This window comes from Rhinoderma darwinii, chromosome 4 (genome assembly GCF_050947455.1).
Source record: "Rhinoderma darwinii isolate aRhiDar2 chromosome 4, aRhiDar2.hap1, whole genome shotgun sequence".
Lineage (NCBI taxonomy): Eukaryota > Metazoa > Chordata > Amphibia > Anura > Rhinodermatidae > Rhinoderma > Rhinoderma darwinii.
In genome coordinates, this window is record NC_134690.1 from 401,596,869 (window position 1) to 401,621,049 (window position 24,181).

The following is a 24,181-nucleotide window of genomic DNA, read 5'->3' on the forward strand; positions in this document are numbered from 1 at the left end:
TGAATGGCAATTAAAAAGGAAAAATAAGGGGGCAGACCGTTTTTATTTTTGGTAAAGTTACCGTTTCAATGTTACGAATATTCCATAGATACATACTTGCCAGTGTGGTTGTGTTACTGAGGTCTCCATCACCACCGATGCTAATAGAAGGAAGAGTAACAGGGTTAATAGGCAGAACATGAATTGTGTATTTTGTAAATTGGCAAAGTTTAGAATGTGCAAATTTTAAGGTGAAGGGACATTTTTACGAAAAAAATAATAATTCAAAAACATTTTCTTAAAAGGACCAAAGTAATTTTGAACAATTTCCAACATGTCTTAGAGATATCTCATAAGCTGCTGTGATTAGTGAAGTTGGATGCGGAGACCCCCACTTATCACTGAAATGAAGCAGCGGCCGGGATCTGATAAGCATTGTGCCCCTGTTGCCATTGGTCAGTTCTCTTTGGATAACACAGACACCATGGGCATGGTGCTCAGAAAACCTCAGCACCCAGACCCCAACCAAAAATTACGTCAAAGGTTCTGCAAAATGACAATGGTCCTGCCCACTGAAAGTTCCAATATTTTTGGGGGGATTAGGAAGCATGGACGAAAGTCAAATAAAAGGCAACTCTTATACCCGTTACAATTAATGAAACACATTTCCACTGGTGGGAGCGGATTGTTTTGGTAGCATAGTCATGATAATGATCATTAATAGTTATTATTACGTCTATGGCCGGTTTAATAATCAGAATTTTACCAATTTGGAAATCGTTACAATCTTGTTTATTGTACCGGACAATTGACGAGATTTTTTTTCGATCACTCTCACCTCCAGGATAATCCACGATACTCAGTCACCACATCTAAAACATCTAGAACGAAAGCGCCGGCACCGTTACCTGCCTGTGATAGTAACGACAGTGAGAATTATTCACGATGTTACCGCTATTATAACAGCGGTATTCCGGTTACTTATTAATATATTGTCCGTTTTGACTGAATAGAATGAAATGAATTGGACTAATATGGCATCAGTTATGTGACCCCCCCCCCCCCACACATCATGTGACCCTGGTATTTAGTAAGTAGCCGTGTATATGACTTAGCATATGTCCCGGGACAATATAAAAGGACACATCCATAAACTAACTGAATAGGACTAATTGTAAAATAATGATTATTATTATTTTAGTTATTGCAGTAACTATTTTACTGTGTGTATTTACTTGTATAACATGGCTGCCTGTCTCTAGATAAGATAACTTTATTAATCCCTGGAGGGAAATGACAGTATTGCAACAGCTCCTAGCACAGACAAAAACAGAACAATAGCAGTTAAACATCAATACACATAGACTAGAAACATATTCACAATCATAAATAAACAGTAACACAACACATACACAGGATGGTCTGAATTGTAAATTAACTTTGTCACTATGTAATGTCTGATATTGTTTGTTTCATGTTCCCTGTAAATTGTAAAGTGCTGCGTAATAGGTTGGCGTTATATAAATAAAGATTACTATTATTAATGCATATTATTTACAAATTATCCACATTAAAAATTATAATACTAAAAATAAAATAATAAGTTAATAACTTCTAACACAATCCCCACTAAAAAATTATATTCCCATAAAAATAGGTGACGTATAACATGGCTGCCTGTCTCTAGGTGATGTATATAACATGGCTGCCTGTCTCTAGGTGATTTATATAACATTGCTGCCTGTCTCTAGGTGATTTATATAACATGGCTGCCTGTCTCTAGGGGATGTATATAACATGGCTGCCTGTCTCTAGGTGATTTATATAACATAGCTGCCTGTCTCTAGGGGATGTATATAACATGGCTGCCTGTCTCTAGGTGATTTATATAACATGGCTGCCTGTCTCTAGGTGATTTATATAACATGGCTGCCTGTCTCTAGGGGATGTATATAACATGGCTGCCTGTCTCTAGGTGATTTATATAACATGGCTGCCTGTCTCTAGGGGATGTATATAACATGGCTGCCTGTCTCTAGGTGATTTATATAACATGGCTGCCTGTCTCTAGGGGATGTATATAACATAGCTGCCTGTCTCTAGGTGAGGTATATAACATGGCTGCCTGTCTCTAGGTGATTTATATAACATAGCTGCCTGTCTCTAGGTGATTTATATAACATAGCTGCCTGTCTCTAGGTGATTTATATAACATGGCTGCCTGTCTCTAGGTGATGTATAACATGGCTGCCTGTCTCTAGGTGATGTATAACATGGCTGCCTGTCTCTAGGTGATGTATATAACATAGCTGCCTGTCTCTAGGCGATGAATAACATGGCTGCCTGTCTCTAGGTGATGTATAACATGGCTGCCTGTGTTTAGGTGATGTATATAACATGGCTGCCTGTCTCTAGGTGAGGTATATAACATGGCTGCCTATCTCTAGGTGAGGTATATAACATAGCTGCCTGTCTCTAGGTGATTTATATAACATGGCTGCCTGTCTCTAGGTGATGTATATAACATGGCTGCCTATCTCTAGGTGATTTATATAACATGGCTGCCTGTCTCTAGGTGATTTATATAACATGGCTGCCTGTCTCTAGGTGATGTATATAACATGGCTGCCTGCCTCTAGGTGATGTATATAACATGGCGGCCTGTCTCTAGGTGATTTAAATAACATGGCTGCCTGTCTCTAGGTGATTTATATAACATAGCTGCCTGTCTCTAGGTGATTTATATAACATAGCTGCCTGTCTCTAGGTAATTTATATAACATAGCTGCCTGTCTCTAGGTGATTTATATAACATGGCTGCCTGTCTCTAGGTGATGTATATTACATGGCTGCCTGTCTTTAGGTGATGTATATAACATGGCTGCCTGTCTCTAGGTGAGGTATATAACATGGCTGCCTGTCTCTAGGTGAGGTATATAACATAGCTGCCTGTCTCTAGGTGATTTATATAACATAGCTGCCTGTCTCTAGGTGATGTATATAACATGGCTGCCTGTCTCTAGGTGATTTATATAACATGGCTGCCTGTCTCTAGGTGATTTATATAACATGGCTGCCTGTCTTTAGGTGAGGTATATAACATGGCTGCCTGTCTCTAGGTGAGGTATATAACATGGCTGCCTGTCCCTAGGTGAGGTATATTACATGGCTGCCTGTCTTTAGGTGAGGTATATAACATGGCTGCCTGTCTCTAGGTGAGGTATATAACATGGCTGCCTGTCTCTAGGTGAGGTATATAACATGGCTGCCTGTCTCTAGGGGATTTATATAACATAGCTGCCTATCTCTAGGTGATTTATATAACATGGCTGCCTGTCTTTAGGTGAGGTATATAACATGGCTGCCTGTCTCTAGGTGAGGTATATAACATGGCTGCCTGTCTCTAGGTGAGGTATATAACATGGCTGCCTGTCCCTAGGTGAGGTATATTACATGGCTGCCTGTCTTTAGGTGATGTATATAACATGGCTGCCTGTCTCTAGGTGAGGTATATAACATGGCTGCCTGTCTCTAGGTGAGGTATATAACATAGCTGCCTGTCTCTAGGTGATTTATATAACATAGCTGCCTGTCTCTAGGTGATGTATATAACATGGCTGCCTGTCTTTAGGTGATTTATATAACATGGCTGCCTGTCTCTAGGTGATTTATATAACATAGCTGCCTGTCTCTAGGTGATGTATATAACATGGCTGCCTGTCTCTAGGTGATTTATATAACATAGCTGCCTGTCTCTAGGGGATGTATATAACATGGCTGCCTGTCTCTAGGTGATTTATATAACATGGCTGCCTGTCTCTAGGTGATTTATATAACATGGCTGCCTGTCTCTAGGTGATGTATATAACATGGCTGCCTGTCTCTAGGTGATTTATATAACATGGCTGCCTGTCTCTAGGCGATGTATAACATGGCTGCCTGTCTTTAGGTGATGTATATAACATAGCTGCCTGTCTTTAGGTGATGTATATAACATAGCTGCCTGTCTCTAGGTGATTTATATAACATGGCTGCCTGTCTTTAGGTGAGGTATATAACATGGCTGCCTGTCTCTAGGTGAGGTATATAACATGGCTGCCTGTCTCTAGGCGATGTATATAACATGGCTGCCTGTCTCTAGGCGATGTATATAACATGGCTGCCTGTCTCTAGGCGATGTATATAACATGGCTGCCTGTCTCTAGGTGATGTATAACATGGCTGCCTGTCTCTAGGTGAGGTATATAACATGGCTGCCTGTCTCTAGGTGAGGTATATAACATGGCTGCCTGTCTCTAGGCGATGTATATAACATGGCTGCCTGTCTCTAGGTGATGTATATTACATGGCTGCCTGTCTCTAGGTGAGGTATATAACATGGCTGCCTGTCTCTAGGTGAGGTATATAACATGGCTGCCTGTCTCTAGGTGAGGTATATAACATGGCTGCCTGTCTCTAGGTGAGGTATATAACATGGCTGCCTGTCTCTAGGCGATGTATATAACATGGCTGTCTGTCTCTAGGCGATGTATATAATATGGGTGCCTGTCTCTAGGCAATGTATAATATAGCTGCCTGCCTCTAGGCAATGTATAACATGGCTGCCTGTCTCTAGGTGATATATATATAACATGGCTGCCTGTCTCTAGATGATATATATAACATTGCTGCCTGTCTTTTCATCAGTCAATCCCCCACCTATTAGTAAGTGATTTAATTTCCCAACGATTTGCTGCCACTTACAATGATGAGAATACTCCTCTAAGTTATGTCTATGCAGATGTTGTAATATACATAACAAGGAGAAACTTCAGACCAGGAAAGTAACAATGGCTGGTGTCCTACAAGGTCTGACGTGACTCACAATAGTATATATGTATAACGTAAGAGGAAACTTTACTAAAAGTATATAACCTACTAAAAAATGTCCTAAAATATCAGTACTTACAGTAATCGAGTCTCCCAGCGCAGCAATAACTTTAAAGTCTGCCGGCCTCAAGCTGTGAACTAAATCCAAACTGTGTTAACTTGGTCTCATTATAAGATCAGGAGATTCACAACAACAACATATACAGCCAATCATACCTAAAAGAAAAAACATATTTCTGCACAGGTTTTTCCCCAATTATTAGTAGTTTTTTGTTTGTTTTTTAGCCAGCAGGTGGCGCTGAGGTTTGAATCTGTGTTCACCGCTATTCTTTCCCAGCCATAATTTATCTATAGCAGCCCAAAACATAAAACCAAACTTGCTGGAAAAAAACGAGCCTCTCTGAACTCCTGGAAGTACAGACGATCCTCCTGGGCGACACGTCCGCACTCCTGACACCCGGGGTAACAAGGACCCCAGGATGTTATGTGTGGCGGCAACTGGGAGTGAAGAGGACTGCACAGCGCAGGGGCGAGGAGAGGGAACCGTGGGTCTGGTCTGAAAATACTTTGGGATCTGTTTTTATTCTGGGGTAAATATTTATTCTGGAGTCTGGTCTGGTTTCTGAATTTATTATGGGGTCTGCATTTATTTTGGGGTCTGGTCTCTGGTTTATTTATTTTGGGGTCTGGTCTGGGGTCTGTATTTATTCTGGGGTTTGTATCTATTTTGCGGTGTGGTTTGGGGGTCTGAATTTATTTTGGGGTCTGGTCTGGAGTCTATTTATCTTTGGATCTGGTCTGGGGTCTATTTATTTTGGGGTCTGCATTTATTTTTGGATCTGGTCTGGGGTCTATTTATTTTGGGGTCTGTATTTATTCTGAGGTCTAGTCCAGGGGGTCTGGTCTGGCATCTGTATTTATTTTGGGGTCTGAATTTATTGCTTTACATTTTTGGCCAGGTGCTCATGAGATCTGCCAACTATTCTATAGTAACTTTACCTATAATGTCAGCCCTCATAGCTGCTCATGAATATTCATTAGAGGTTCCTCCCCTGTCCAGCCCTTATTAAGCAGCTTCCTCTGCATGCTGAATGCTGATTGGCCCAGCCCATCATGTGACCTCACATATACCACAGAACTCCATCTTTTAGACTCAGTCAAACAACTTAGACTCCCTTGAGAAAACATTGTAGCATAACATTAATTGTGACGCTCCTTTAAATGTAACTTTTTCTATACATTGTGGTAACATTTTTCTTTTCATGACAATAGTTGTCACAGCTCCGCCCCACTTACCTGCTTCCTTGCTTATCACAGAGGCATTAAACGAACCTTTACGTATATAATTGCTCTAATATTTATGCCCTGACTGGGGGTCACATCATAGCCCAGCACTTACCTGATGTTGGGACTGTCGCTGAGGGGGCCAGATTTGTGCATGTGAAATTGGAGCCTTGTACCCGCGGCTGTAAGAACGAGGCGAGTACTTCAGTAGGAGCATAAAAAACTTTCACATAATACAAGCAATTTTATTTAAAGTGAATCTCAACCTTGGAAACCATTACCAGGTGATATTCCCTAATGGACATTATTGGAAAATTCCTTTAAATTTAGGGGGTGAAATCATTAATAATAATGTGCAGGTAGGTCAAATTCCCCTTGTTGTCTCTGGGGGTCTGATTATAGATCATGTTATATAGCAGACTGTATATTAGGGAATGTGTCCACTAGGTGGAGCTCCAGAGCAGATGTGGATTATTCTTCATCGTACGACAGGTGATCTTACCTGCGCTCGACTCTCTTTAACCTGCGTCATGTCCTGCAGCCACATGTATGGACTGTTCTTATGTGTGTTCAAGAAGACAGAATCCTGTGTGTGAAACACGGCACAAGACATTAAACCATAGCAGAATATTACATTATTGACCTATATATGGCTGCACACAATTATAAGCATTGGCGTCATGTTCAGTGTCATATGCTGTAATCTCTGCAGTGTCAGCTGCTTTTTAACTCTGCTCAATTAGTGTAGTGACTCTAACTTAGCTATAGTATCTGCTAGGATTCTATGGGAGTCAAAACACATCTTATTTCAGAGGCTCAGACTGTTTCATAACTTTGTTTCTGCCTCCCTCATGCTTTACACTGCAGCTCTGATTGGCTGCTCAGCAGGAAGTCAGGGGATATGGACCTGATTATAAACAGTGTAACAAGGGAATAAAGACAGAGACTCTAGTGGTAAGTGATTTGCTCATCTTCGGGGCTGTACCCAGAAATCCATTTATTTATTTATTCCATATTTAATCAGAATTTTATAATTCCACGCATGTAAATATCCTAAATGGGGGGCACTTACTTATCAGAGCTTACCTGCTGTGAGCATTGCACTTCATAGACGTCCCCATAGGTGTCAATGTTTTTCTTCTCAGAATCAACCTGCAAAATCCTTTATATTATATGGAAATACGTTCAGATGCTCAACTCTTCAATGTAAATTGTATTATTACTTCTTTACAAGCAGTTTGTGGACATGGTAAATATCGTTTCTACCTTTGACTGAGCTATAATACATTGCAAGAGTTAACAGCCTTCATAGTCCCATGACAACACTTCCTGACTGTGCTCTGGTGGTTGACACTGTCTTAGGGACATTGTATATAGACCCAAATAACTATAAATATACATTTTGTGAACATTGTAAATAACGTTTTTGTTGTAGACTCAGAATAATTGCATAGCAAGGGTTAACAGCCTACATGTCCTCATGACAACACTTCCTGACTGTTCTCTGGTGGTTGACACTGTCGTAGGGACATTGTATATAGACCCAAATAACTATAAATATACATTTTGTGAACATTATAAATACAGTTTTCGTTATAGACTGAGAATAATACATTGCAAGGGTTAACAGCCTACATGTCCTCATGACAACACTTCCTGATTATACTCTGGTGGATCACACTGTCATGGGGACATTTTATAGACCCAAATCACCCAGTCTACATCTATAGACTCACAAAATGTCAGGATGTGTGCATTGATATGAATAGTGATTTACATCCCCCAAGGTTAAACAAGTTCAAAGCACCGACAGGAAGTGTTGCCATAGGGAACAGTAGCAGAAGAGTCAGACTTGTGAGCTATATGTTTTTCTATGACGTTTCTGGCAGTTCTGAACACTTGCACGACCCCAATCTACCCCATTATTCCAGGTCTGGACTCGGATCGCGCAGAACTCACCATGCGGAGCACAGGGTGTAAGGCCACGGTGAAATCTTCCCTTGTGTCATATCTCTCTGAGCTTATCAACTTCTCCAGGGCAGACTGGAAAATAAAGATCTTAAGTTAGTGCCCTCGCATGTCCCCAACACACCGTCCAGTTCTACTATTCATTTTCTCCATCCTTGTAACCAGTGAAGATACGGGGGACGTTTAATGAAAGAGGAGGAATCTGGAGAAGTTCTAGAAGTCATGAAAGGTTACATCATGTTCTCGTCAAATCTAAAGGGGGTATCCTGGATTAGGAACACATGGCTGCTTTCTTACAAAAACAGTGCCACACCTGGTCACAGGCTGACTGTGGTATTGCAGCTCATCCCTATTATTTTCAATGGAGCGGAGCTGCAATACCAGTCACAACCCAAGGACAGGTGTGGCGCTGTTTCTGGAAAAAAGCCATGAAGCCATGTTTTTACAATCCTTTTAAGTTTTGGCCTCATTATACCAGTGGGCTCCAACCTGTGGCTCTTCAGCTGTTGAATAACTACAACACCCAGCATGCTGGGAGTTGTAGTTATGCAACAAATGGGTGTAGCCACAGGTTGGAGCCCACTGCCTAAAACAACAACAATAATGAAAATAACAATACACAAAAATATTTATTACCCCTTAATGACCGCCAATACGTGTTTTCACGGTGATCATTAAAGGTACTTATGCCACGGCGCTGTGACGTAAGTGCCGGTATGGTGTCCCGTGCCGGCTGGAGCGGCTGTCTGGTGGCCTGAAGACAGCCGGACTGCTGCTCTAATGGACGGGATCAAAGTTTTCTCTTCAAACCCGCCCCTTTAACCCTTTAGATGCCATGCTCAATACCTCCCTCACCACATCGGCACCCCCAGAGGATGATCGCGGGGGGCCAAAGGTTTTTAATGGCAGCTGGGAGCCTTATAAAGACCCCCAAAGTCTGCCTTCAGTGTATGCCTATTAGGTCCTGCCAAAAGCATAATTCACTGACAAATAAACTGAAGACCCACAGTGGGACTAAAAGAAAGTAAAAAGAAGTTTAATCAAGTTTTTAATTTAAAAAAAATAAGCCCTCGAACAGCCAAGTGGGTAGAAAAACAAAAAAGTTACCGCTCTTAGAATATGGCAGCACAAAAACAAATACTTTTACAGAATAAGGCTCCATGGACACGACCGTAAAGTACGGTCCCCGGTTTTACGGACCCATTCAGTTCTGTTGGTCCCAAAAAAAAGTTAATAAAAGTTAATCAATAAATTCTAACATTAAATTTAGTCTGGTCACTGAAGGGTTAATGAGCACTGTAGTCGATACTGATAATGGGCACTGCTATAGCTTGGGACCATTTTATGGGCACTGATACGTTGCTGGCACAATTGTATGGACACTCCAAGAGCTGGTGCCCACTTTTTGGGCACATAAATGGGTTTAGCCCTGCTGTATGCCAACTGTCCTACAAGAAGAGTTATTGGCACTTCTACGTGGTTGGGACTACTGGATGGGCACTTCTTATAGTTGGTCCTCAGAGAAAGAAAACTTGTAAAGATATGTTGGTCTCTGGTGGAGGGCACCAAACTGAATCTTTGCCCCGGGGTGGAAGAAAATCTAGCTTCACCCCTACTGATGGGATAGGAGAATGGGGTCAACCTGAGCTGCACCCTCCCCAGTGATCCCATATAGAAGTGGACTCTATAGTGTGTGCCCCCTTGATTGGCTGGTCCCCGTCCCCACACAAGGGACATATATCACACCACAATTACATAACCCACAATATCTCCTGGTTACTAAAAGTCAGATGTGGAGTAGGAGGACGCTGGACTTTGCCTTGAGATGATCAGATAAAGGGAATTAATATTATCTCCAGTGTCTATGACTCCTCTCGTCTTTGATTCTGGTGATACTGGTGGAGCAGGTTTTATCTCCTCAGGATGCTCCAAGTCTGAGATGGAGTTCTAGATATATTATATAATGTGTTTATCAGAGGAGACCAGAGAGCACGACGCGGAGGAGAAGTCCTTGGGGCTCGGTCAAAGGATCCGACATAGATATCATAGCGATGGCTTTGAACTTGGGTCATGGAGAAGAATCCCTGGAGTGAGTAGCGTCGGTCAATATTTCCAAATGAAGGACTAACTCCACCCAAAGTTTATGTTCTCTGTATTACTATTATTATAACCCTAGTAAGGCTGGGTTCACACACACTATTTACGGACGTAATTTGGGCGTTTTAGCCCCGAATTACGTCCGAAAATGCGGCTCCAAAGCGTTGGCAAACATCTGCCCATTCATTTGAATGGGCTTTACGATGTTCTGTGCCGACGGTCATTTTTTTTTACGCGCCGCTGTCAAAAGACGGCGCGTAAAAAAGACGCCCGCGTCAAAGAAGTGCCTGTCACTTCTTGAGACGTAATTGGAGCCGTTTCCATTGACTCCATGGAAAAACAGCTCCAATTATGTCCGTAATGGACGCAGCGAAAAACGCCTGCACATGCAATTACGTCTGAAATTCAGGAGCTGTTTTCTCCTGAAAACAGCTCCGTAATTTCAGCCGTAATGGACGCTGCCGTGTGAACATACCCTAATACTGTGCCGATATGATGAAAGCTTAAAGGGGTTTTCCAATCCACAGAATATGTCATAAATGTCAGATGCGGGTCCCACCTCTGGGACCGGCACCTATCTCCAGAACGGGGCCCCCTAAACCCCGTTCTACCGCTCTGTCTTGTGGCTGAATCGTGTGATTTCCGACCATGAATTATAGAAACAGCGTAGCTCGCTGATCTACCCTGTTTCCGTAAGTATAGTTGTGAATGGCAGCATGCGAGCTCTGCTGTTTCCGTAATTCATGGTTGGGAATCACACAGAGCAGTAAAACGGGGTTTAGGGGGCCTCGTTCTAGAGAAATTGGATGCAGATCCCAGAGGTGGCACCCGCGTCTATCTGAGGCCCCACGCACACGACCGTGTTTTTCATCCATCCGTAAATACTGTCCATACATACGGATCCGTAATCATTTATAGTCATCCGTAAATCAGCCGCATATATGGAGGGGTGTCTGTAAATACGGTCCATAGTGCACCCATAATGCATCTGTATTTACGGATCCACAAAAGAACAGGGGAATCTAGGAACCCTAGATTCCTCCCCTGTTTTTTTCTGGATCCGTAAATACGGATACATTACAGATGTACTACAGACCGTATTTACAGACATCCGTAGCCGTCCGTAATTACGGAAGCTCCCGTAGACTTCAATGGGGAGTCTGTGCCGAAATTACGGACAAAAAAAGGACATGTTCTATAATTTCTCCGGCATGGACACCCATCAGTAAAAATACGGAAAGGTGTCCGTAGCCCATAGAAATGAATGGGTCCGTAATTACGGATGAAAAATACGGTCGTGTGCAGGGGGCGTTACATTTATGACGTCCTGTGGATATGTCATAAATGTCTCTGATGGGAAAACCTCTTTAAATGGTTATTTCCATTACACAAAGCGATGCCATTGCGCTATCACTTCGCGATCAGTGGGGTCCCGACTGCCAGGACCACGACCGATCCTGAGAATGAAGCTCTGACGTTATTCCCTGCAGGGCCACGTTCCCGGACAGAGAACTGCAGCATGGTCCCAGTCCTTGAATGCAGCTCCCTGCGCAGCCGGTGTCCGGGGGTGCCGCAGTGCGTGGAAATACAGTGAAGGTGCCGCAGGTTCTCAGGGTCAGTGGGGGTCCCGGCAGGTTGTCATCACTTTGTGTTATGGGGATAAGCCTATATTCATTATATAATGAAAAAGTTCTACAACTTCCTAAGACTCTGATCACAAGTTTCTCGTGGTTTCCGTTCACAACAAAAGCCACGACCCTCCCCCAGATCCGTCATACCACAGATACCACCGATGCCCGACGGACCCAATTGTCTTACAGCCGGTGTCCGTCAGTGTGACGGGAAGATTAGCAATGTATGCAGCACGATTTCTCCCGTCAAATCTTACGGAATTTGCAACGAAGCCTTCAAAGCAAATGTGAACAGCGTCATAAACATTGGCCACATTTACTAAACAGGTCACCGCAGCGAGACGTGCAAAAATGTTAAGTAAAATTTGCAAAATAACTTGGCAAATTTGAAAAGTTACGTGACAAGTGACCATGGTCTCCAAGAAGACTTCGTTTAAGACAAATTTATTAAGTAAATTCAGTGAATTGACTCTTGGGGCAAAACTTCATCCGATTTTACTTTCAGCCTGTTTGAGAATTCGCCAAATTTATTAAAAGCATGTGACATTTAATAAATTTGGCGCCATTAACTACAACTACCTTTTTCACTACGACTGGCGCAAAACACAACAGTAAATGCGGGTTTTCCTCATAATTGTCAAGATCTCTGCTTGCTGTAAGTAAAAGGAACATTTTTTTTTTTACATCTAGAAGCTGAAAATCCTTCCCGATTGAATACTTCTCACAGCTGAGGGTTTGTTACAATGGTATCCAGTCTACAGAATCCTCGGTGAGCTCAACAGTGCAGTCTCCAGACGGATAAATTTTACCTGCTCTGATACTTTGTAGCAAACTATCATTACAGGAAAGAGTTTGTGGCTGATGTGTTAAGCTCACAGAGCTGTCTAGACGGGATCTATCACATATCTGAGAGCTGTAGTTTATGGCACGTTGACATTTTTTAACCCAAAAATATTTTCCACCCCAAAAATATTTTCCACTGATACAATGTCATATAGTAAGTTTATCTCACCTGGAAGGAGAAGCGGTACATGGCTTTAGTGAAGTCTGAAGGTTTACTGAAACACTCGCAGGATTTCCTGAAACAAAACAAATATGGAAACCATCAGCAGCCAGGTATCTGGGGTAAAGAAATGAGGTTCGCAGATGAAAACCCAGCCCTGATCCTAAACAGGTTAAATCTAAATAATGATGAGTGCATTTGTAATTTCTTTGCTTTACTTATCTTTCTATGATACAATTTTCTATGCTCCATTCACTCCAAGAGCTGCATTCATAATTCTACAGGTTATATTAAAGGGATTGTTTACTTTGGACAATCCCTTTTTGTTAAGAGATTCCCTCAATCATAAGCTGATCACAAAGTGTCCTCTTGCTGGGACCCCAAGTGATCAGCTGTAATCTGCGGTAGAATCAAGCAGTAAGTGTTCCATTTCCCTGCAGCGCCACCACAGGGGAAATGACGCATTACATGGTGCACATTGAAATCATCTGATGGCTATCTTCCCCATTAACTTTTGGTGCAGCTGAATGTGCATGTTATTTCACTAGGGGATGTGAGATCAGCAGCTGCAGACAGATCTGCCAACAAAAATATGACCAGCCGTGTACTCCTGGACGTGCAGTGCAATTTGCGAGCAAAGAATCTCAGAGGCAGAAAACGCAAGTTTTACCACAAAGGTGATTTCTATTTGTCAATTAATTTGCATAAATACAAAATCGGAGTCCAATAAATTGAAGCAAAATCTCCAATGAATTTCTGTTTACTGGGGAAACAAAATCCTGAATCGGGACGAGCGATTTGCTGAAATTTTGTTGAAACTTTGAAGTTCACGGAACGTTTAATAATAACACTATAAAAATCAGACGATATGTTATAGACAAGATGATAAGGAGACTACAACCCACCTCATCTCAGCATTATCGGGATAGGACAGCGAAAGGCCACTCAGCAGCGTTAAATCCACCAAACTAATGAATGTTTTTGGAAGCTTTAGAATAGGAGAAAAAGTTAAGAAAATGAATCTTTGTAACAGTGGAATGTAAATGTGAAATCCAGCGTTTATTTTTCCCTTGAATAGAACAAATATCTTCTGGAAACCATCAGCAAGGAGGTCAATGGCTGCCAAATGTACAATGGGGTCCTATATTTGCTCTCTCAGCACATAAGCTGGGCATAATAGATATGAACGCAATCTAACACATGAATACCTGATGCTTATTAACATATGAATATGCAAATAGTCTGATTAACATATGAATTGTAAATATATTTATATTAATGCAGGAGGTATTAACGTTGTAATAATCTGATGTATGCCCCATCCACAATAGGACACCATCATGTGCTCTAAATACGGATTACAAACATATTTTAAGAATGACAGATCCATCAACAGCATCTTGTTGATGGTTTCTACAGTCAACTATTTAACATTTTATTTATATACACAAGTGAATAAAATAACAGTCTGCATATAATACTGTAGTGTTCTGGAGGTTATATAGTGAGTGAATATATATATATATAGTGGATATATGACCTCATGCCGTTTACCTCTTGATGTAAATAGTCTAGAGCCGCAGTCAGTTCTCTTATTGTGTTTCCGGTGTGGTCTTCCTGCATGAAATGAAAAAGATGATTTATTATTCCTAGGCGAAAAGTATTGATCTCACCGGTCCTGTTCTCTTGTTTTAATCTAAATAGGTCAAGAAATTCTGCGCTGATTTATTTTTTAATATATCTTTAGAGCTCAGTTATTCTGATACAAAGCTCCAGCTCTCCTGCAGATATAGAGTTGAATGAGAAAATTCTGTCTGCCTGCAGCCACCGCTAGGGGGCGCTCAGGAGATTACTGCATACAGTTTTATTATTGAGTTTAATGTATCACCAGTACGCGGGAAGCCTCAGATGCAGATGTGAACACAGCCTAAAAATCTGTCCAAACGAACAAACCAAATGAACCAGATAGGATTTATTTTTTAAATCGAGTGTACAGTCATCTTTAGTTTCGCATTTTTAATTATAATGGAATATTTCCAGTTTTTATTAAAATCCTATGAAAACTATTTACATGTGAATACAAAAATGCATTAATTTCCCCCCTATCTTCATCACCCGGGACCCCAGTTAAAGGGATTGTCTGGTTTAGTAAACCCTAAGAGCTACAAACGGCATCACTCTCTCCCTGGAGGACTGGGCACGTCTGTGCATTTCCTGGACAGCTCATTGATATGAATGGTCACTGTAATGCTTTATTTCTCCTGTAGGGGCGCTGCAGAGAAATAAAACACTTGCTGCTGGATTATCCCACAGTTTACAGTGAATTGCTGAGGTTAAGTAAGAACCTGCAATCTGCTTGTTGTCAGGGGACTCTCCAGAGATTGTTCAAAGTGGGCAAGCATTCGGATTTGGGGGAGGGGATTCAATATTTTTGCACATTTCTATGTAGTTTAATAACCATGCAGTTCGTTTATTTTTGCACCCCTGTTCCTGTTGGTGGCCCTCACCTGCCTGATAACACCATCGTGATAATTGATACGTTTTTCTGATTTTGGGAAACTTTTTTTTATTTTTTTATTTCTCTTGTTTACCTGAATGCAGAAGCCACATGGGTCTTCAGCTGCCACAAATATCAAGATCATCTTCCAGTCATTGGTGAGAGACATAGTCTAAGGAGTAGAAAGAGTTCTAATATGATATAAAGTACTTGACTAATTATTATTTTATTAAAAAGAACTTTAAAAAAAAAAAGAAGGAAAGGAAGTCAGAATAAGAGAAGGGAGAAGAAGAGGAACAAGAAAGAAGAAGAAGAGGAGGAAGAAGGAAGAGCAAAAAAAGAAAGAAGCAGAAGAAAGAAGACAGAGAAATGCAGACAAAAGAAGAGACAAGGAGAGAGAAAAGAAGACAAAAAAGAAAACGAGAGAAGAAGGGAAAGATGCAGAGGAGGCAAAGAGGAAGGAAGAAGAAAAAGTAAAGTAAAGACAAAAGAAAAAAGAAGAAGAAAAAGTAAAGTAAAGACAAAAGAAGAAAGAAGAAGAAATAGGGAACAGAAGGTGAACAAGAAAAAGAAAGTAGAGGAAGATTAAGGGCACGTTCAGACGTGGCAGAATTTTTCCGCTGCAGATTTTGCTGCAAATTCGTGGCAATGACATTTGCATATTTGACAGTTTGTTCAGACGTTGCAGATTTCGCAGCGGACTTGACACAGATTTCAGCCTTTGCATTGCAAAGCCTTAAATCCGCAGTGAAAATCCTCTGCTTCTCCGCTGGCAGCCATGCATGCTGCCGAATAAAAATTCTGCACCGCAGCCGATTTCCTGCCACGGCTTTTTCCACAACGACTGCACTAAGTTACATAAAAAGCCATAGAAAGTATTTTGAAAAAAGTCTGCTGTGGATTTCCACTGTGAACTGTCCGCAGCAGAATTTCACAGCAATTCCGCCACGTCTGAACGTGCCCTTAGGAAGAGCAAAAAATAAACATGTAGAAGAAAAAAGAGAAGACAAGTAAAAGCAAAAGAAAAAATAAGGAGATGAAAAAGAAGAAAGGAGAAGAGAAGATAGAATAGGTGAAGAAAACAAAGGAGAGGAAACAGATGATGGTGACTATTTGATGTACAAGTGAAATAAATCAGATATGAAGGAGCGAAAGAAGAAAGGAAAAGGATGAGGAGGAAGAGAAAAAGATGGAAGAGGGGAAGATGATGAGCAAGAATGATGAAGATGATCCATGATGAGTGATGATATGTGCAGTTGTTTTTTAATGTTACGTATTCATAGATATGTAAAGGAGTTGTCGAGGAGTTGTCATGGATGCTTTCTTAAAAAAAAAACAGCACCACACCTGTTCACAGGTTGTTTGTGGTATTGCAGCTCAGCCCTAGTCAATAAAGCGGAGTTGCAATACCAGACACAATCCATGGAGAGGTGTAGCACACTTTTTGGAAGAAAGCAGCCATGTTTTTCTAATCCTGAACAATTCCTTTAGAGATCAGCTGCACATTATAGTATCACACATCATGGATCATTACTGCATCATCATCATTCTGGATCGTCACTGCATCATCATCATCATCATCATCATTCTGGATCATCACTGCATCATCATCATCATTCTGGATCATCACTGCATCATCATCATCATCATCATCATCATCATCATTCTGGATCATCACTGCATAATCATCATCATTCTGGATCATCACTGCATCATCATCATCATTCTGGATCACCACTGCATCATCATCATCATTCTGGATCATCACTGCATCATCATCATCATTCTGGATCACAACTTCATCATCATCATCATCATCTTTCTGGATCACGACTGCATCATCATCATTCTGGATCACGACTGTATCATCATCATTCTGGATCATCACTGCATCATCGTTCTGGAACATCACTGCATCATCATCATCATCATTCTGGATCATCACTGCATCATCATCATCATTCTGGATCATCACTGCATCATCGTTCTGGATCATCACTGCATCATCATCATCATCATTATTCTGGATCATCACTGCATCATCATCATCATTCTGTATAATCACTGCATCATCATCATCATTCTGGATCATCACTGCATCATCATCATCATTCTGGATCATCACTGCATCATCATCATCATTCTGGATCATCACTGCATCATCATCATCATCATTCTGGATCATCACTGCATCATCATCATCATCATCATCATCATCATTCTGGATCATCACTGCCTCATCGTCATCATCATCATTCTGGATCATCATCATCATTCTGGATCATCACTGCATCATCATCATCATTCTGGCTCATCACTGCATCATAATTCTGGATCATCACTGCATCATCATCATCATTATTCTGGATCATCACTGCATCATCATCATCATTCTGGATCATCACTGCATCATCATCATCATTCTGGATCATCACTGCATCATCATCATCATTCTGGATCATCACTGCATCATCATCATCATTCTGGATCATCACTGCATCATCATCATCATTCTGGATCATCACTGCATCATCATCATTCTGGATCATCACTGCATCATCATCATTCTGGATCATCACTGCCTCATCGTCATCATCATCATCATTCTGGATCATCATCATCATTCTGGATCATCATCATCATTCTGGATCATTACTGCATCATCATCATCATCATCATTCTGGATCATCACTGCATCATCATCATCATCATCATTCTGGATCATCACTGCATCATCATCATTCTGGATCATCACTGCATCATCATCATCATTCTGGATCATCACTGCATCATCTGTTAAGTCTCAGCCTTTTCTCAATCTCATTAAATAAATGTGAAATGACATCTCATGGACTTACTGAACTTTTCTTGAGACTTTCCACCAGATTCTTGGCTTCATGTACCAGGTTGCTTTAACACAAATACCAATGTATGTTTTATATAACTAGAAAGCCCCATAGCTCCTCACCCTGATGATGATAATAATAATAATATTTCTTTATTACTTACCCCTGGGGGACCGGGGAAATATTGGATATTGAGTAATGCAATTTTTGTCCAACAACTATACAAGAGAAATGTAAAGTGGAGATGTTAAAATGATTTATTTGCATCTTGTCAGATTTGTGCAGATCTTCTTTAGAATTTTATTTTTTTAGCAGCGCTGCGGAGATAAGTCACACTGAGGTCACTGACTAATCATAAGCTTTATCGGCAGCCATGTTGTTTCATGTGACTGACCATTACTATTTGGAACATTTTATACATCTTCAAACACCCTATTAGAGAATTCTGAGTTACTAGAGCGAGAGATGTGGTTCAATAGCTTCTCTCATTGGAGACATCCAATTTATTTCAATAAAAATTGTGTAATGCTTAATTTACCCTGTGGTGGCGCTGCTGGAGAATTTAGCACTTACTGCCAGCTTACATCGATCACAGCTGATCGCTGGGGGTAAGAGCAGCAGGACATCCTGTGATCAGGATCTAACAAAAATACATTGTCCAAAGCAGACAACTCCTTTAAGTTTTTGGGATCCCCTATTGAAGACCCCCATTTATATGCCAGCCTAGAAAGCAGCTACAAAGAGCATCTCTATTTTTGGAGGATCCATCACCACATTGGTTTAAATGAGACCTATGTAATACCTTATTTCACCTGTGGTGGTGCTGCAGGGAAATTGCATTTTATACCAGATTTCCCCACAGATTACAGCTGATCACTGGGGGTCCCTTCAGCTTATTTTTGGGAAACACAACAAAAATATTTCCTTTAAAGGCTATTTTGGGGTTGACACATGATGTGTCACTTTATAATAATTCACCATTTCTGTAGATGAAAAACATGAATCTGATAATGCTGTAACTTATATCACTGTATAAAGTCTCTATAATATAATCCTTTTATTGCGTTACGCAATAAGATAAGATAAAGATAAAACAATATTCTTTTCTGCCTATTGCCGGCCATATACAGAAGGAAGTCTCGTCAGCGTGGAACTATGTGGAAGATATTTTCTAGAAACTGTAACTTATATGGGGTGTCCTTAATCTCCACCTTTTAACTCAACGTAATATTTAGGGTCAACATTCTTTGCTGATTAATATCTTAATATATCTCTATAGAGGTCTTATGAGCTGACTGTACAATGTGTTATAATTGAGTTCAATGTATAATCAGTATGCAGTGAGCTCCTAAGCTCCCCCTAGTGGTGACTGCAGGCAGATAGAATTCTACCATGTGTATGCAGGGGATCTGGAGCTCTGTATAAAAAAACCTGAGCTCTGACTGCTATAAATATATAAAAAAATGAATCAGCAGAGACCTAATGGACCTAATTTGCATAAAATGATAATAATATAAAAAATGCGGACATTGACTTTAAAGCATGTCTCTGGGCTATATTTTATTAAGGCTCGTTTCCCTGATAATTATTATATACCAGCTCTAATCTAATCATTATTTTATTCACTAACTTCCTGGTGAGTCTGTGTTTATACACAGCAACAAATCGGTACAGGCAAAGCTGCAGTGTAAAGCATTAGGGAGGGACAGACTAAAATACAGATGCCCTAATGCAAAATTTCCTGACTCCCAATGCAAAATCAATAACAGGGCTCCCTACCTACCATGTGCTGTTAATAATACTGGTGCTCAGGCACCCTGTGACTGCTATCTCTGTTGCCCCTATTGTTACATCCATGTACATCCAGCTGAGGGTTTGTTACAATGTATTAAAGTAGGTGAGAGCTATCACTCTGGACTCCAGGACAAGAAAGCTGAGACTGTGTTTAGCTCATAGACGATTGTCTAGACTTATACTTTATAACAAACCCTCAGATTAGGCCAGGAAAGTTTGTATGCCTCTGAATGCAAATAATGAATGCTTCCATTCACTGACAGCAAGCAGAGATTTGCAAAATGGTGAAAAATTGAATAACAAGTATATTAAAAAGTTAAAAAGTTTCAAAGATAAGATGGACAGTAGACAAATGAAGGCTAGGGCTGCCCAGTATATCGTGATTCCCTGTATTAGGGACATGGATGTCGGCTTCCATCTAATAAGTATAACACACCATGAAATACACACAAACCCTATAATGTATGAAGTCACAATGGAGGAACTTACATAATTCGGTGAACTGGCTGGCTCTCTGCAGAATCTCCTCCAAGCTGCTCATAAACACAATGGTAATAAGGAAAGAGATCAGTCGGTCATTATAACTAATATTCTGAAGGACATCGTCTGATAATGACCGTGATTCAGGCATTTCTGTATTATAATCACATGTGAGGAGACAATTCTGATGCAAAGATTTGACCCAAGTCTATGAACTCACCTTGAGACAAGATTTGTGCTGTGATCGTCCGTATCAGATCTCTGTGAAGTACAGATAATATTATAATATGTGTCGCTTAATGGAAACAAATGGGAATAATACGCGACACATTAAACAATAAACCCCCATGACCGCTAATTGTAGAATTGATATAAAAGACATAGAAGTAGTAGAAGCTTTTGCCGACAATGATTAACTACGAAGGATCCAGAAATAGGACTGACCCCTGATCGAGGAAGAGCGAGCGACCTAAAAAGATCTCCTACGATAGTCATGTGTCTATAAACAACTTGTGGTCTGTTCTGCGGTTCCTAAAGTGGTTTTCCACCAATAACCTGTATGGCATATCTAGAGGATTTGTAAGATCGATGTGAGATCGGATCATGGAGGAAAGGGGATTAGCGGACCAGATACAACCTATGGGAGATACGGAGCTGAGCACACTCATACTTGTAACCTCCCAAATAACTATAAAGGAGACTGTCCACGCATATGAGGTCAACTTTTCTTCTGGTCCAGTTCTGTTCTCATGTTCAATGAGGGTCCCGGCAGTCAAACATTACCGATCAAACATAAATGGTGGGAAAACAAAGGGATGTCAAAGCTGGACAATAAAGAAGAAGCTCAGGAAAAATGTTGATGTCTTTGAGCTTTGGAGTTGGAGAAGATCTGGGTCCTGTGGAAAACAAACAAGTGGATCCTTCACCAAATCAAGCCAAATCTTTAGCTTGAGATGAAGCTTCTCCATATATTATGGGAAGACCCAGGTCTTTGGAGCAGACAATTATGTTTGGAGGAGTTAAAAGAAAAAAAGAGATGATTACAAAATGGAAACAATCAAAGGAATCATGAAGTTTCCATTGACAAAGCCTGAAGAGATACAGAAGACAAGACATCCCGGAGAAACATTGTTTCCATGGTTGACCACTTGTCAAATTTAGGTGCATGGTTTGGCTTGACTTGGTCAGGGATCCATCTGTTGGTTTTCCTTGGTGCCTAATGTCTTCTCAAAAGTTTTTACCAACTTCAAATTCTGAAGACGTCAACAATTCTCCTGTGGAGCTTCTTTATTGTCCTGCTTTCTCGTCCATAAAGACCATTGTCTGGATAATTCCTATCTTTGTTTATGAGGATCTTTTCTAGCCCTTTAAACCCTTGCTCTATCAAGTGCCGTTTGGCTTCTTAGGTCTTCCTCATCAGTAATGCGTGTAACGTGTATCAAACGTTGTTGATGATCTACCAACCATGAATCCTCCATTTTCCTCCTTCGATTGTTCTTGTATAGACATTAGCAAAGCCTAAACTTGCCCATACCCTTGATTGTCCGACAGCTATTCCTCTTAACTCCACCATTAACATGCCCGCTCGTCCGAGCTATTATTTAAATAGGGAAAGAGGAACAAAGATTTGAGGGGGTTGAAATCCAACAAGCCTGATCTTTCTTTCCTCCAACATCTGCCATCAGAGGAGAGTCGGGAGTCCGCCATACATTAGGTAGTTAACTTGTCCTGCCAGAATCGGTGGGTTCGGACGACTTTCATCTTATGTGTATGGCCACCTTAACTCAACTCAAAACCCAAAAATTGTTTAAGTGCCTTTAACCCCACTTCTTATCTTCCAAGGAAGCTGAGATATGAGGAGTTGTTTGTGATGAGATACGAACAATATACACAAACAGCAAAGAACAAAAAGGCAGCCTCTTTGGATAAAAGAGGGGGGAAAGAGAAGGGTGTTTTTTTTTAGTCTGGAAATGAGGGGAAAAAATCTCCCCATTGACCTCAGGGTTCCCCTAGGAAAGCTAAGGCTTCTCCACAGTGTATGGATCTCACCAACAGCTCCTCATAGCTTAGCTTCCTGGACTTTTTTAAGAAGAGGGTGGAAGATTATTTGGCTCGTTTGTTTCTCTGCAGCCGCACATTTTTATATTATCAGTGGTCAGTGTATATATATACAGTATATATTGTACCTATTTTTTTGTATATTACTTTCCGTTTCATTTTATGTACAACTTTACTTGTTACTTACAATTTTTAATCTCCGAAGTGAAGAAATCACTTTGATGTCTGAAGGCATCAGAGAATGAGCTGCAATAGACAAAGAGAGAGTTCAGATTTATAGACAAAGTTTAGAAGTTTTGACTTCATTTAGCCAAAAAATCCCTAATGTGACAAATACTTTGCTAACTTTTTGTCATTGACTTGTCAATAGTGTCAGTGACTATTAGTCATAGTGAGATATCTGGGTGTCAATGGCCAGATGTCTAAACTAGAGTGAAGCATCCGTCAGCTAAGAAGTACCGTCAGTCCTAAACAACAGCGAGACTCCCAATGGGGGTAAAATTGAGACAGAAATTTAAATTGTTCCAAAAGTTGCAGTACAAAAAACACACCGGTGGACCGTGGACCGGCGGCGCTGCAGTAGCTTTTTTCAATAGATGAAGCAATTTGCAGGTGAAATATTTTTCTTTAGAAAGCCCGGATGACCTTTTTTAAGATGTGGCCTTATGTGATGAGCGGAATCTAAGGAGCAGGACAATCTGTTCCTACAGGCTCCTGAAATGTGAATCCGGCACCGGGTGGATCAAAAATAGCACATTCAAAAACATCTGGTCCCATCTGGTAACGCCCCCTATGTCCCATATTCATTATATACGACAAGAGATATAAGACGCGCTGCTCACCTGATGTGGACTCCGGGGCAGATTTCCTGTTTGTATTAATGTCGCATGGTAACAGGAATCTCTGTGGAAGATAATATGAGTTTGATGAACTTGGGTAATATCAGAATATATCAGCCCCGTACAATGACACTCACCGACCGGCAGCGCAAATCAATATCTATATTAACCTCAACTGACAGCTTCGATCCACATGGCTCCTAATCACAGAGTTACTATCATTAAAACTTGAAGAACTTTGAGAGTTACTAAAGGCCATGTTCTCTCTAAGGCAGTATCACACATGATAGGATTAGATACAGTGGCTCAGCAGACAGTATCACACATGATAGGATTAGATACAGTGGCTCAGCAGACAGTATCACACATGATAGGATTAGATACAGTGGCTGAGCAGACAGTATCACACATGATAGGATTAGATACAGTGGCTGAGCAGACAGTATCACACATGATAGGATTAGATACAGTGGCTGAGCAGACAGTATCACACATGATAGGATTAGATACAGTGGCTGAGCAGACAGTATCACACATGATAGGATTAGATACAGTGGCTGAGCAGACAGTATCACACATGATAGGATTAGATACATAGGCTCAGCAAACAGTATCACACATGATAGGATTAGATACACAGCTCAGCAGACCGTATCACACATGATAGGTTTAGATACAGTGGCTCAGCAGACAGTATCACACATGATAGGATTAGATACAGTGGCTCAGCAGACAGTATCACACATGATAGGATTAGATACAGTGACTCAGCAGACAGTATAATGCATGATAGGATTAGATACATTGGCTCAGCAGACAGTATCACACATGATAGG

At 40.8% G+C, this 24,181-nt stretch overlaps 1 protein-coding gene across 1 annotated transcript in view; it reads right to left on the reverse strand.

The window, feature by feature from the left end:
* The window catches only part of PLB1 (phospholipase B1), a 105,735-nt gene that overhangs the window by 75,935 nt on the left and 5,619 nt on the right, over positions 1-24,181 (reverse strand). Inside the window, exons 3-19 of the mRNA XM_075863770.1 lie at positions 23,349-23,409; positions 22,694-22,752; positions 20,669-20,709; positions 20,458-20,504; positions 18,338-18,392; positions 18,187-18,238; positions 15,423-15,500; positions 14,386-14,448; positions 13,737-13,819; positions 12,841-12,907; positions 8,092-8,175; positions 7,219-7,284; positions 6,635-6,718; positions 6,248-6,314; positions 4,928-4,986; positions 818-891; positions 97-140 (exon numbers count right to left, since the gene is read on the reverse strand). Of these exons, the coding sequence (XP_075719885.1) occupies positions 97-140; positions 818-891; positions 4,928-4,986; positions 6,248-6,314; positions 6,635-6,718; positions 7,219-7,284; positions 8,092-8,175; positions 12,841-12,907; positions 13,737-13,819; positions 14,386-14,448; positions 15,423-15,500; positions 18,187-18,238; positions 18,338-18,392; positions 20,458-20,504; positions 20,669-20,709; positions 22,694-22,752; positions 23,349-23,409 (1,084 nt within the window). The remainder of the gene's footprint in view (positions 1-96; positions 141-817; positions 892-4,927; positions 4,987-6,247; positions 6,315-6,634; positions 6,719-7,218; positions 7,285-8,091; positions 8,176-12,840; positions 12,908-13,736; positions 13,820-14,385; positions 14,449-15,422; positions 15,501-18,186; positions 18,239-18,337; positions 18,393-20,457; positions 20,505-20,668; positions 20,710-22,693; positions 22,753-23,348; positions 23,410-24,181) is intronic.